The sequence below is a fragment of the Microtus oregoni genome, unplaced genomic scaffold, assembly GCF_018167655.1.
Source record: "Microtus oregoni isolate MIOR12 unplaced genomic scaffold, Mior012 000000F_ref0000247, whole genome shotgun sequence".
Lineage (NCBI taxonomy): Eukaryota > Metazoa > Chordata > Mammalia > Rodentia > Cricetidae > Microtus > Microtus oregoni.
The window spans coordinates 60037730-60050450 of record NW_024543059.1 but is presented as its reverse complement, the minus strand read 5'-3'; the positions used below and the strand labels follow the sequence as shown (position 1 = coordinate 60050450).

The following is a 12721-nucleotide window of genomic DNA, read 5'->3' as shown; positions in this document are numbered from 1 at the left end:
CCTCTGATGAAGAAGGTCGACTTGGATTGAGTGACATACTGACCAGTGTCTCAACAGGATAGTTACCAGGTGGAGTTTTGGATTTTTTATATATCTTTCTTCATTTAAGCAGCATTAAATAAGCATTTAAATAGATTTTTGGTTTAAGATAGCATTCCAGCTATTTCTGGTCTCTGATGTGTTCAAACAGTAAAAAAAAAAAAAAAAAGCTTTAATATAAACAGAAAGTATAAGCTTAGAAATGTATACAATCTTATTATCATTTAAAAAGACATTATACACTAAGTAGGCTAGTTATTCTAAGAAAATTTACACTCTGTACAGACAGCCTCCTCAACTTATAATGGTGTGGAAGTGATACTGTCCTTGAATGTTAGAATTGTCTTTTCTTAAGCTACCAATATGTGGTTTGATAGTTTCTTGGAATGCTGGGCATTAACAGTAAGCCACAGCTCTTCTGCCAGTTAAAGGATCACAAAGGTGAATACTCTTGCTAAGCTACAAAATTCAGAAAATTAACTGTATTAAATGCATTTTATTTTCAAATTACAATGGAGCCTCATGCCCATCAGGATAATAAACTAGTAATTACATTAGGATGGATTTCTGACAAGAACATGTTTTACTATTTACCAAACAATTCATTTTTATGGGTCAAAATTTGGGTTAAATACATATATAATGTAGAAATATATTTTTACAAGGGGAAAGCCTGAATTTATAACAATGGTCATTGAATGATAAAAACTGTTTTCTCCTCCAAAACCACAGAGAAACCCTGTCTCGAAAAAAAACAAAAAACAAAAAAAAAAACCTGTTTTCTCATGCATTTCATTCAGGGCATAGATTAAATGTAAGCAATCATTCTAGTTAAAAATACTAGTCTTTAAATATATCAAGTATTATTTTGTATTATTTCCTGTGGTTTTCCTCATAGAATTTATGGTAATTTATAACAATGCATGATAAATTAAATATATATCAAAAATATAATAAAAACTGAAAAAACAGAGTAGTTGAAATATTATTCTAAAAAGAAATTTCCAAGGCTGGTAAATCCTAGATGATGCACACACCAACTTAACAACCCTTAGACTAGCACAACGAAAGCATTCTTGTATCTCAAAGCATTGCTTTACATTGACCTCCAAGTGGCAATTTAAGTCATAAAGTTCAAAACTTTTCTGACCTTGTACTTATCTCAGCTCTATGAAATACCACTAATTGTTTTAACATTATCAAAATTAAAAAAATATATTTTGTGGGCTATACAATCTTTGGAATCAAATTGAATATAGAGAAAGAAGCCATGAGGCAGTTATCACAGCCACAAGACAAGCTCATCCTATGAGAAAGCTGTAGTTTCCTGAGGTTTCCAAACAGACGGTAAAAACAGACTAAGCAAATTGCCTGTAGCAGGCAAACAGAGGAGGAACACAGCCGAAACTACTTATCAGCAATAAAGGCCAGAAATTTTGCTGCTGAGGTCATGAGCCTTGGATTTTCTTCCAGTTTGGCCTATGTGTGGGGTAGTTCCAGTTTTGGGGTTTTCACACAGAATCAATTTCCATGACTTGTCTATGTCATCTTTTCAATAATAACCCAATGCTTGATTAACTTGAATCTGTTAATAAACCAACTAATATTAAGTTTAAATTAAACTTAGGCATGCTTAGAATTTGGAGTTGATACTAACCAATCCTAACATAATACTTGGGATTCTCAAACTATTTACTCATAATAATTAGTTAATGACAACATAATGCCAACATTTCAAGCAAAAGATGATTTGATGAGCAAAGATGACTACAGAGTTCTAATAGCTCTCATGTACTACAAAATTTTGCTTTAGAACCTTTCTTCCAAGAACGGAGAAACAACCTTATCTTGGATACTAATTCCAATAAATGGTTACCAGTTTGTCTAAAGGTGAGTTGTTTAAGCTTGGGTGCAGTGCAGTGGAGGATCACTTACATAGTATGTGTGCTGGCCCTTAGGTTTGAGTGCCCAGAACAACCTGCTAAAAATAGTTACTGAAAAGTATCCCAAGGCCACATCTGGTCTTTGCAGAAAAAGACTACAAAGATCATTAAAAATAACTCTGAGACTCAGTTGCAGAGCTAAAATCAAATTTTAAGAATTTCTGGTATTCTTCAGAGAAAATAAGGATTTGAGTAATTTTTAGTAAATGATCAACTTGATGCTAGCATATATGAAGAGATACTCGGTGAACTAGAAATCTTAATTAACAACTAAAATTGGGAGTTTGACACAGGCTATATTTAAACACAGCAGAACTCCACATAAAGCAATCAAATGGATTGGGCACCAGAAAAGCAGGTTTAGTCCTCTATAGTGTAAAAGGCCATTCATTGCGGTCTATATCTTAGTGCCTTAAATCTGACAAGAATGTGACTTGGGGTCTTTCAGACCCATTCCAGTTCTTAAATTCACTCAAATGTGAAAATGCTTTATCCAGGAAGTAAGTCAGAATATGGTCAACCTTATGCCACATGATGGGCATACTTCATGACACAGGCCTTTCTCATCAGGATAAATTCAGGTTCCATTTCTGTTCTGACAGTTTTGTTCTGTCTCATCCATGGGTAATCTAATAAAGTTCTAACCTTCCTAAAAAGACAATTTGTGTTAGCTAAATAAAGAAAGCACCCAAGGACACCCCAGAGCCTATACACCATTAGGCTGTTTAAGATTGTAATACTAATTAAAGAAGGAAACCTTGACCTGTTGACCTGGGCCTCTGGCAGTACAATACATCATGGCAGGAGCATAGACGGAGGGGCTGCTCACTTTGATATAAGATGAGGGAGGGAGGCATGCTTACCTCCCTTCCTAAGGGCCCCACTTCCAATCAATTGATTCCAGGCAATCAAGCTTTAGCACTTAGGCCTTGGAGTGTATTTAGGAGAGAACCCACAGTGCCAGGTGAACATAACATGGTCAGAAGGAAGGCAGAGGGAAAAATGTAACATTTTAGAGCAAAAATGGGTGATAATATGCATAGACATTAATCTAAAAACACAAGTCTTATGACCCAACTTATTACTGGCTAAAATTTTTCCTTATAAATTCCATATCCAATTATAAAAACTATTATATCAACATATGAGCAAAGCCATGGGGAAGAAATGCATTACCTGTACATAATAGGATAAAAACTAGGAAACCTGAGCTTTAATTTTTCTAGAAGCAAATCGCTCACTTTGTCCAAACTTCAATTTCTGAAACTACTATAAAGTACAGTATGTAAACTCAAACGTCTACAGTGCTCACCACCACATGGTGGAATCCCACAGTAATATAAACTCATTGGGAAACTCATTTTGAGATCTCCTGGTTTTTGGTTAAAATACAAAGGATCGTGAATCTGGGAAGTATTTTACTTATTCAATATTGAACTCAGACCCAACGAATGTTGAGTAAGGTGTGGAAGTTAGGTAAATTTAAATTGGTAGTGTCCTGCTGACAAAACACAAGACAGCAAGGTTGTGTGGTTGTGTTTTCTTGCCATTTATTGTTAATAGGATCTCTTGTGTTGTTACTTTAGACAACAAAGTCTATTTTTAATAATCTAAAATGAAGACAGATGGTAATCTTAGAACACTGTGGAAGATTAAAGAACAAGCTTTTATTAGATGCCGATAATTCATGAACTGCATCGAATGCTCACAGCTTCAGATGCAAATGAACTTGACAGGGATTCCGTTTCTCCTCCCTTCCTAAGCCAATATGCAGTGCCTATTAGACAAGACTGTAAAAACTAGGAGAGCATCTGGTGCTCGAGGCAGAAACACACTCTGTGGCTTCCTAACTCACTCGTTTGGAGAAAGAAGAAAAACCTTGCTGAGATCAAGACGAAATACTTTGTTTATTCCTCCACATCGACTTAATAGTTTGTACTCTGTGTGCTATGCGGGATCTTTGAAATGCCTTCCAGCACTAACATCCCTTAGTTCTTAGTTATTACTGTAACTAAAGTAGGGCATTCCTTAAGTCACACACGTTTTATCTCAGGAATCGGCCTTGAGATTTCAGCATACAATATAGGCAACAAGGCACGAGGTAAAATATTTGTGCTACCTTTCATAGTCGTTCATTCATTTATTTCGGTGGCACGTGTCTTTAATCACAGCACTTGGAAGGCAGCTGCAGACGGATCAGTGCCTGGTCTACAAAGAGTTTAAGGCTAGCCAGAGCTAGACAAGTGTCTCAAACAATATTTTCTTTTTAAATTATTGGTATGAATGTGGGTCTGGGCATCTGTGAATGCAGATGTCCCCAGAATCTAGAAAGGGGGCTACAGCACCCCTGGAGTTGGGATTCTGGCTGGGGCTCGTGAGCGGTGCAGCCCGGGTGCTGGGAACTGAACTCAGGCCCTGTCCTCAACCGCTCTCTCCAGGCTCACTTTTCACATTCTTTACATATAAAATGTCATTTCGTTTCATTCTCAAACACCGCAGGAAGCTTTCTAACTTGGGCAGTTTTAAGGGCTAGCTAGGGTACCTGGGCAAGCTGTAGAACCAAACTCAAACCACAGCTCTTACACATTCACTGAGAGCTGGGTGAAAAGCCGAACTCCCTGCGGGCGTTTTAACTGGTCAGTCACGCGATTTGTCGGCCGAGATAGCAGCACTGACGACGAAAATCCTGTTAGAGACGTCAGGTCTCAGCGGGAAACACTGGAGCTTGAACTAATTAAAAACTTAAGTGTTTTCTCCTGAAAAGCCCTCTGGGGGTTTAGTTACCAGCACGAAGTAAGCGATTACGGCGACCTCAGTAGAGCAAACGTTCCCTAAACGCAAACGCTTTAATTTGAAAAGCACCGGGACTAATTCCTGGAAGAGCGCGGGAAGAGGAAGCGTGGCGGGCGGCCAGTCCCGCGGCCCGGGGGGCCTCGAGGTCGCCCGTTGGACGGGTCCCCCGGTGCCAGGCTGAGCCCGGGGACGCGTCGGCCTGCGTCCCGGGGCCGTGCTTGCCCTCACCCCGCCGCCGGCTCCGTGAGGGAAACCGAGGTCCGCCCCTCCGCCACCGGGCTCTCGGGACCTCCCGGGCGACTCTCCCGCCGCGGCACCCAGCGTCCTCCTCACCTCACCCGAACCAGCCCCTCCAGACGCGGACGGCGCCGGCCGGGCGTCGGGCCGCACCGCCCCCGTCGCCGCTGCGCCCACCGGCCGCTCCGCCCCTTCTCCTCGGCTCGCGCCCGCGGGGCACCCGGGGGGCGGGGCGCGCATGCGCGGCGCGCGCAGCACCGGAAACTTAGCCGAAGTTCGGAGCCCCGCCCCCCGCCCCCCTCTCTCCCGCCCCGCGACCTGCCGCCCCTCACCCTGACCGACGAGTCGGCACGGCTGTCGCGAGCGCCATGTCGGGTTCCTCTAGCGTCGCCGCCATGAAGAAGGTGGTTCAGCAGCTCCGGCTAGAAGCCGGGCTCAACCGCGTGAAGGTGGGCGAGCGTGGGTGGATGGGCGGGCGTGGTGGGCCCCGGCGGGGAAGCGCGGGTGGACTCGCGGCGACTCGCGCTCTGTCGGCCCAGGCTGCGGCGAGGGGCTGAGCCCGCCCGCCCTTCCTTCCTCCGAGTCTGGCCTCGCACACCCAGTCTCGCCACTCACTTTCGAGTCCCACTTCTCACCCCGATCTTCACCAAACTCACGGCCCCTGCTCGGCCCTTGGACACTTCCGAGGCTGCTTGGTGGCTTCGGACTACGGCTTAGTGAGCCAGTCTGTTTGCGGAACGTCCCGGAGCCTCAGGACACCACCCTCGCTCAGTCCAGCCTCGAACAAAGAGGTGTCCCGAGCCGGCTGGCACGGTTTGCTCGGATCTGACCTTGCTGGGCTCTGTACTGCTTCACAGGCCCGAGCAACTGATTAGCGCCGGCCTGGGCTGGTCTAACTTTGCCGTCTGTTAGGATTGCCTTGGCCTGGACTGTTGACTTTTGGGGAAAGGCCTTCTGTCCGTGTTGGTAGACAACCAGGCATTCAAACGCTGTTGTGAGGACTGTTTGCTTACTTTTAAAATCCTAAACAGATTGGCGTCTTTCTCATGAAATAGGTCGGGTTACGTGTGAAATACTTCCCATGAGTATAAAAAACGAGAATTTAAACCTCCCTGCTAGAAGCTGCCAGTTCCCAAGGTGATTTGATTTTATATTCGGCAGGCTAGTCTTAATTTCCACCGTGCTTTGTGGAGAGAACTTGCACGTAGGTTCCCCAAGTAGAAATGCCAGAGACTGCTTAACTTCCTTGTGGTAACCTTAGGAGGTCAGGGAGACGCCCCTGTGTCTTGGTTTGGACTCTATTTCCCTAATCAAATTCACACCTCATCCAAGTGACTTACTCAGAACTATCTGTTGGCCAGATAGAACTTTGAAATTTGAAGCAATCTATTGATTATCATCGTGCACATATATTAACTATCCTAAAGTAGGCCCGGAAGGAGAGATAGTGGGGTGGGGGAGGGGGGAAAGCCAGGTGAATGCAGTAATTACAGCCGTGAACCTTAGCCCTGGTGGCCAAAGAAATGAGCTCACAGACTGGAGAGCTTCCTTTTCCTTGAAAAGCCTAGCTGCTCTGGGGCCACCTCCTAGCGATCTTGCCTTGTGCATCTTAATTCTCCCGAAGGCTTCTGAGTGGGATCATTTAAACTACCACAAATAGACACATTTTTGGAGTTCTCACTCAGGAATTGTAAATGAGTTTTTCCTCGGTTCCTAAATTAGATTAGGTACCATTTAACACCATCCATGCCATGCTTATGCTGGGTACTTCTGTGTGTGGCGTTTTAAAGCTAGCATGAACTTACTGTTGTACAGAGGTAGGACAGGGTATCACAGCGGCAGCCTCCTGGATGTTAACTGTTACTCTTGGGCACTAGCAGCTTTTCCATTTGACTCTCAAGGTTCCTGTTTAGAGTGCTGTTTTTTCATTGTCGCTACTGAGCTAGGTTTGTTACCATTGACGTCCCAGCTAAAATGTCATTCATCTCAGCACTCTTTACTGCTCTGTTAGTCTCATGCCGAGAAGTAGTTTCCACACACAATGGTACTTGAAAACATTGGAAAGGAATGAACAGGCAGCACTTAGGCTTTTCTGATGGATGCGAACAAAGCCAAATGGCGCAACATTGTGAACACTGGTACTTTACCCTCCATACAGTAGCTACTTTTAAGGGCAAAGCGGGGTATTGCTGTTTGTATAAGCATTTAAAAACGGCAGGAGCCTTTTGTGTTCAGAGACGAACACGGGACTTACTGTCCTGAATTGCTGTATGAGCCAAACACATGTAGATTTTAATTGAGTTTAAACTTACCCCAGGATAAGTTTACAACATAGCTGTTATCTGAGGGGCTTTTGATTGAGAGTTGTCTATTAGTTAACTCTTCCGGACACATCAGGGTAACAGACATTTGTTGTCATCACCCTAGAGATCGCTAAGATTGAGGATAAGTAAGTAAGGGAATGAGATGGTTTTGTGCATTCCTACCATGCATGGCCTGTATAGCATTGTTTGTTGTGTTGGTATCTGTCTTCAGTCAGCGAGTTGGAGATAGGGTTTCACCAAGTCGCCAGGCTGGCTTCGAACTCAACTGATATAAAACCTGACACAGGCAACCTTCTGCCTGTTTCGTGTGACTTGAAAAACTAAGTGTACCTTAATTTAACAGCTCCAATTTAAAAAGGAAATTGTGTATGCATGGGTGCATTTGGGGAGATAGGTAAGAGACCAACCTTACAGAGGTTCTTCTCTCCTGCCACCTTTATGTGGGTTCTGGAAATCAAACTCAGGCCCAGTTGGACAACCTTGCTGAGTAGCCTGTCTTTAAGAAACACTTTTTTGCTCAAATGTGATTTGGTAGTGTTAGTTAGTACATGTGTATGTGCAATTCAAATAGGATTTCAGTGTTGTTTTTGATGCTCTCTATTTCCTAAGCAGAATATATGCATAAGGGTAAATGCTTGAATGAATGCATGTCTTTCGTAAATGCAAGACAATATATGGATGGCTATAAATTTGAAGAATATAATAAAGTGTTTGGTTGTCTGAGTTCTGTGTTAGTTACCTCAGGTTCATTCATGGGCATTTCCAGTTTGCTTTCAAGACAGTTTCCTTATAATGTTCAGTTTTTTGTTGAACTACTAATACTACATACTACTTTTAATAAAAAAAAAAAAACAAGCTATTGGGCAGGAGACTCAGTTGTTAGTGTTTCCCTGTGAATACAGAAAGTCCTGAGTTGGATCCCAGCATTGCATAAACCGGGCTTGATGAGGCAGGCCTTTAATTCCAGCACTCAGGTGGTATAGGCAAGAGGCTCAAACATTCAAGGCTGTTTGCTACATAAAAAGTTTGAGGCCAGCCTTGGTTACAAAAGACAAAACAAATCCTATGCTCCCCAAACCAAGGTGTTAGGGCTTGTTGAACAGCCTGTCGTAAAAACAAGACATGCTGTGCTTCACAGAGAAGTAGGATTATACTTTGTGTTGAATCATTTGATGCTTACGGTAAGTAGAAAAAATAGGACAAACCAGTTTCATTTACTGTTTTAAGTATAAGCCAGTATAGAACTGTTAGCTGTCGATTTTGAAGGGCTGTTTAAGTGTTTCCATACATTAAAACCTTACCAACAGACATTTCTCCGCTCATTGTTATTTATAGGTTTCCCAGGCAGCTGCAGACTTGAAACAGTTCTGTCTGCAGAATGCTCAACATGACCCTCTGCTGACCGGAGTGTCTTCCAGTACAAATCCCTTCAGACCCCAGAAAGTCTGCTCCTTTTTGTAGTCAGCTATCTTGAGGTGAGTTTTCTTCATTCGTGCCCTTTCCACATAAAGGAAGAAACATTAAGGTCTTTATCTGTAATATTGACAGCATTTTTGTTTCCCAAGTTTTGGTTTTGAAGGTCAGTGAAAACTTCTAGTAGTCAAGAAGACTAATGGTTTCTATTTTTATCATAAAGGGCTATGTAATAACTCGTAAAAAGGTATGGGAGACTCAGAAAACTCCACTGGGGTCACAGGCATGTGTTTGTATGTACTGGCCCTAAAAGCATGCATATGTGGAGCTCCTAAAATACTAGTTTGCTTATTTACCTGTCAAATTGAAGTTTTAACGAAATGTACAGTACTTAGAGCAATGACTCTGGGTGCTCTGGTGGATTTGGATCAACTGTGTAAGACAGCCAGGGTGGCTGAATTCAAGCAAACAGGGCAGAGGTATAGGGAATAAGGAATAGGTTTTACCTTTATTTTCATTTGTTGAGCAAAGATAAAACACGAGAGAAGAGATTTGCACGTAGGTTGGCAGTGAACTGGATTTGAGGACTAAGACAATAAATCATTTGCTATTTAGTATATCTGTCAAGAGTTTATATTCCTGTCCTAGATTAAATACCACGTGTGAAAAAACCTGTTGTTCCAAAGATATGGCCAAAACAGCTTTGGCTAATTTACAATTAATTAAAGAATACTTTCATTTGTAATCTTTGATACATTAGTTAGTAGTATTGAATTGGGAAGGAAACTTAGAATGTGTTTTAAAAACTACTTTGTGTGTAGTACACACCCTTACACTAACATTCTGACTCAAAAAGTCCAGGAAGCTGTTACATAGGCTTTGTAGATTTGGGGGTGTTCAGGAAGTGTAAGTACTGTTCCAGTAAATCTAGTGATTGGTTACGATGACTAAGCTTTTTGAAACACCAAGGAGAAGGGGAATAGAGCTGCTTTTGGGTAACAGGTTCTCCATGAGGGATCCTGTTGAGTCCAGCTCATGTCTTCACATTTAACAGTGTTAGCATTTTCTGACTTCTGGCAATATTCAGTGGGGATCTATAGGAGTTTCATATTTTTATGATTTACTAGAGATTCTTTTTTAGACTCAACTCCTGTATATTTACTAATTTACTTTCATCTAATATAAAGTGTTAAGTCTGAAGTCCTGTTAGTAGCTTTTTTGTTTATGAGTCCACACTAAAGTGTTTAAATGACTTATATTTATAGATTACTGGGATAAGAACCCAGATTTCAAAATAAAATTAAGGCTGTTAATTCCAGCAATAAAAGAAACTTTGGATATTATGATTTGAAACAGTTTAGGGTAAAGAAAGGATATTTAGATAAAAAACCACTGCTTCTTAAAACCCTGAGTAAATTTACAGATTGTCTTCCTAAGTGTATATTGTAACCCAGTGGATCTAAGGGAAGGTTCCAGAACCTGCATTTCTTTTGCAACCTTTGTTGTTGGTCTAGAGTACATTAAAGACATAGTAAAATCATCGGAGTCTATACGCAGCTTATAAAAATAAAACCAGCTTCAGTAATTTAGCAGCAGAGAATGCCAAAATGAGACGGCCATTAGAAATCCTCTTAAGAGAATTTTTATCTCAGTAAATTTTCACAGGGCTTTCAGCAGCTGGGCCGTAATCCGTTGTTTACTTCACTGCTGTCAGCTTCCAGGTCTGAGGCCATGGCCAAGACTGATGTTTTTGGTGGCTGTCTGTGAACTTTAGAGGTAAAACTGCCAAACAGTGACTTGGGAATTTTAATAAAATTTGATTATCACTGCCCATCTTTGGTCTTCCACTCAGTGCATGGGTGCTTTTTTTTTTTACTTTTTTTCTTTTTTGGTGTGTGCTGAATTTGCTATCAAATGAAGTTAAATGTTTTCTTCTGTTTTTTCCCCCAGAGGTTTTGTGCCTCTTCAGTGTTTGTTATGAAGTACTCAAATTTTTAATTTTTTTACACCCTATTTTTAAAAACATGTTTTACTTTCTATAATAACTTACTGTGAAGTTGTTATACCTGTTTTTTCTCCTGTGTGTGTGTGTGTGTGTATATATATATATATATATTTAACTGTATTTTATAGTTTTAAGATAAGACTGTTTTAAAGTATATAACTGTTGCTTCAATATTGATCTGTGTTTTATCCTGTATGAATTTTTGAGTCATTTAAGCTGCTAAGTAGTATTTTGTTACATACGTAGATTGTCTATTCATCTCCCGGGCTGCATTAAGGTTGTTGCTGTGACAGTCGCATGTTCAGTGTCCTTGCATATTTTCTGTGTATTGTTGTGACTGCATCTTAGTAATCATTTTTTTCAAAGGATCCTAGGATTTTCCTCATTGAATGTTTTTATGTTTACCTTTTTATTATGATAAAGTACATTTCAGTAGTAATCTTAGTGGTGTGATCTGTACGACGCCATAAAACAGGATGATAGATATTGTGCCAGGTCTGAGAACCAGGGAAAAGTTGGGTTTTAGCATCTTTGTAGATTGCATCTTCAAAAGTAAAAAGAAAAGCAGGCTTAGGCTCAATTTCATTAGAAAACCCTTTATAAACTCATATTCAAATGAGCCACCTAGAAACAGGGTTGACTCATGGTGGGTGTGGACCAGCCAGCCACAGTAAGCTAAAAGTACATCAAGGGTTGTTGATAGTTGAGGGGTCCTGGGGTGGACTAGAGATGTGGCCGAGGAGCTGCTGCTGCACAGCCACTCAGAGGAACAGTGTTACCGGATACAACCTGGTAGCCTAGGAAAAGTGCAAGACTCAAAGTATCGGCATGTGCTGCTCTTACACCATTGTGAGGTGGAAAAACATCATCTCTATGTTATTACTCAGGGAAACAGGCAGAGCATAAACCATTTTCAAAAATGAAAACAACTGTTCTTGTCCAAGTATTACTGATAAAAATGTCTTTTAAAAGTTATTGACACATTATCTTTGTTTTCTCCATCAGGTTTCTTAAACCACTTTTCATGAACCAGTGGATATTCTGAAGTCTGTACAGAAGCTTCTCTAACACGTGCCATAATACAGTCTTTACTTTTCAATCCTTAACATCTACCTCTCTGAATCTTCATGGATTTCTGTTTCACAAGGTTTAACTATTTTATATACACTGGCTGTAGCATACAATAAAACAGCATACAAATCTCTGGCCTTGTTATTGCTATGAAATGCAGTGTATTAAATTCAATGCTTTACATTGGCAAGGCTTCTAAGAACTTACAGGCTATTGCAAAATTTTATTCAAGTTTGGGAGACTTCCACTTTCTTTCAGCTAGTTATGTTAGGAGCAGTGAGACCCCAGATCCTGAATTTCTTGTAATCCCCTGATCTGAGTGCCTACAGCTGCTCTGAGCACGAGACCTTCAGGAGTTCCTGATGGCAGGAGAGTGGTTTCTGGCGGGTTTGGCTGGGGCGTGGCTATCTCTATATAATCTGCCCCTGAACGCAATAAAGGGGGCATTCTTGGGGAATTCAAGGATGACCCGTGTTGCTATCCCTCTGTCTGTGTGTGTCTGTGTATTTTAACCACCAGTTCCTTGCCTGAAGCTCGGTAACTGGATGCCAGCGCACAGAGCGCAGACATGGGGGTGCGGTGTGCAGCCTGTTATAGGAATTACTTTAAATATTCCAAATACGGGTGGAGAGTGGCCCAGTGGGTAAAAGTATCTGCTGTGTGATTATGATCTGTATTCAGATCCCTGCCACCTGTACAAAGCAGAGCATGGTCGTGCATGCCCATAACACTAGCACCGGGGGAAGAGGGTTTGTTGGCCACCAGCATGGGTTAAAATGGTGAGCCCTAGGTTTAATGAGACTGTTTAATAAATAATACAGAAAGGGATTACAGGTCCTCTGGATTCACACAACAATAACAAAAGACTCCAAACAAAACCCTTTGTAGTACATTTA

The 12721-nt window shown here is 41.5% G+C and overlaps 2 protein-coding genes across 5 annotated transcripts in view; one reads left to right on the top strand and one right to left on the bottom strand.

Annotated features, from left to right (window-relative positions):
• The window catches only part of Spata1 (spermatogenesis associated 1), a 38380-nt gene extending 33144 nt beyond the window's left edge, over nt 1–5236 (bottom strand). The window contains exons 1-3 of one of the 4 annotated variants that reach the window (XM_041668210.1): nt 5109–5124; nt 4525–4668; nt 2–173 (exon numbers count right to left, since the gene is read on the bottom strand). In XM_041668210.1, the coding sequence (XP_041524144.1) occupies nt 2–37 (36 nt within the window). In that variant the 5' untranslated portion in view covers nt 38–173; nt 4525–4668; nt 5109–5124. Of the gene's footprint in view, nt 1; nt 174–2845; nt 2900–4524 lie in introns of those variants that run through there. The other 3 variants (XM_041668297.1, XM_041668152.1, XM_041668384.1) reach the window with 3 other exon arrangements.
• A 73-nt stretch (nt 5237–5309) lies between these two features.
• Gng5 (G protein subunit gamma 5) lies at nt 5310–11954 on the top strand. Its single transcript, XM_041651034.1, has 3 exons — nt 5310–5461; nt 8672–8811; nt 11760–11954. The coding sequence occupies exons 1-2, from the start codon at nt 5381–5383 to the stop codon at nt 8795–8797; spliced, it is 207 nt and encodes a 68-aa protein (XP_041506968.1). The 5' UTR covers nt 5310–5380; the 3' UTR covers nt 8798–8811; nt 11760–11954.
• Nucleotides 11955–12721: the final 767 nt, after the last annotated feature.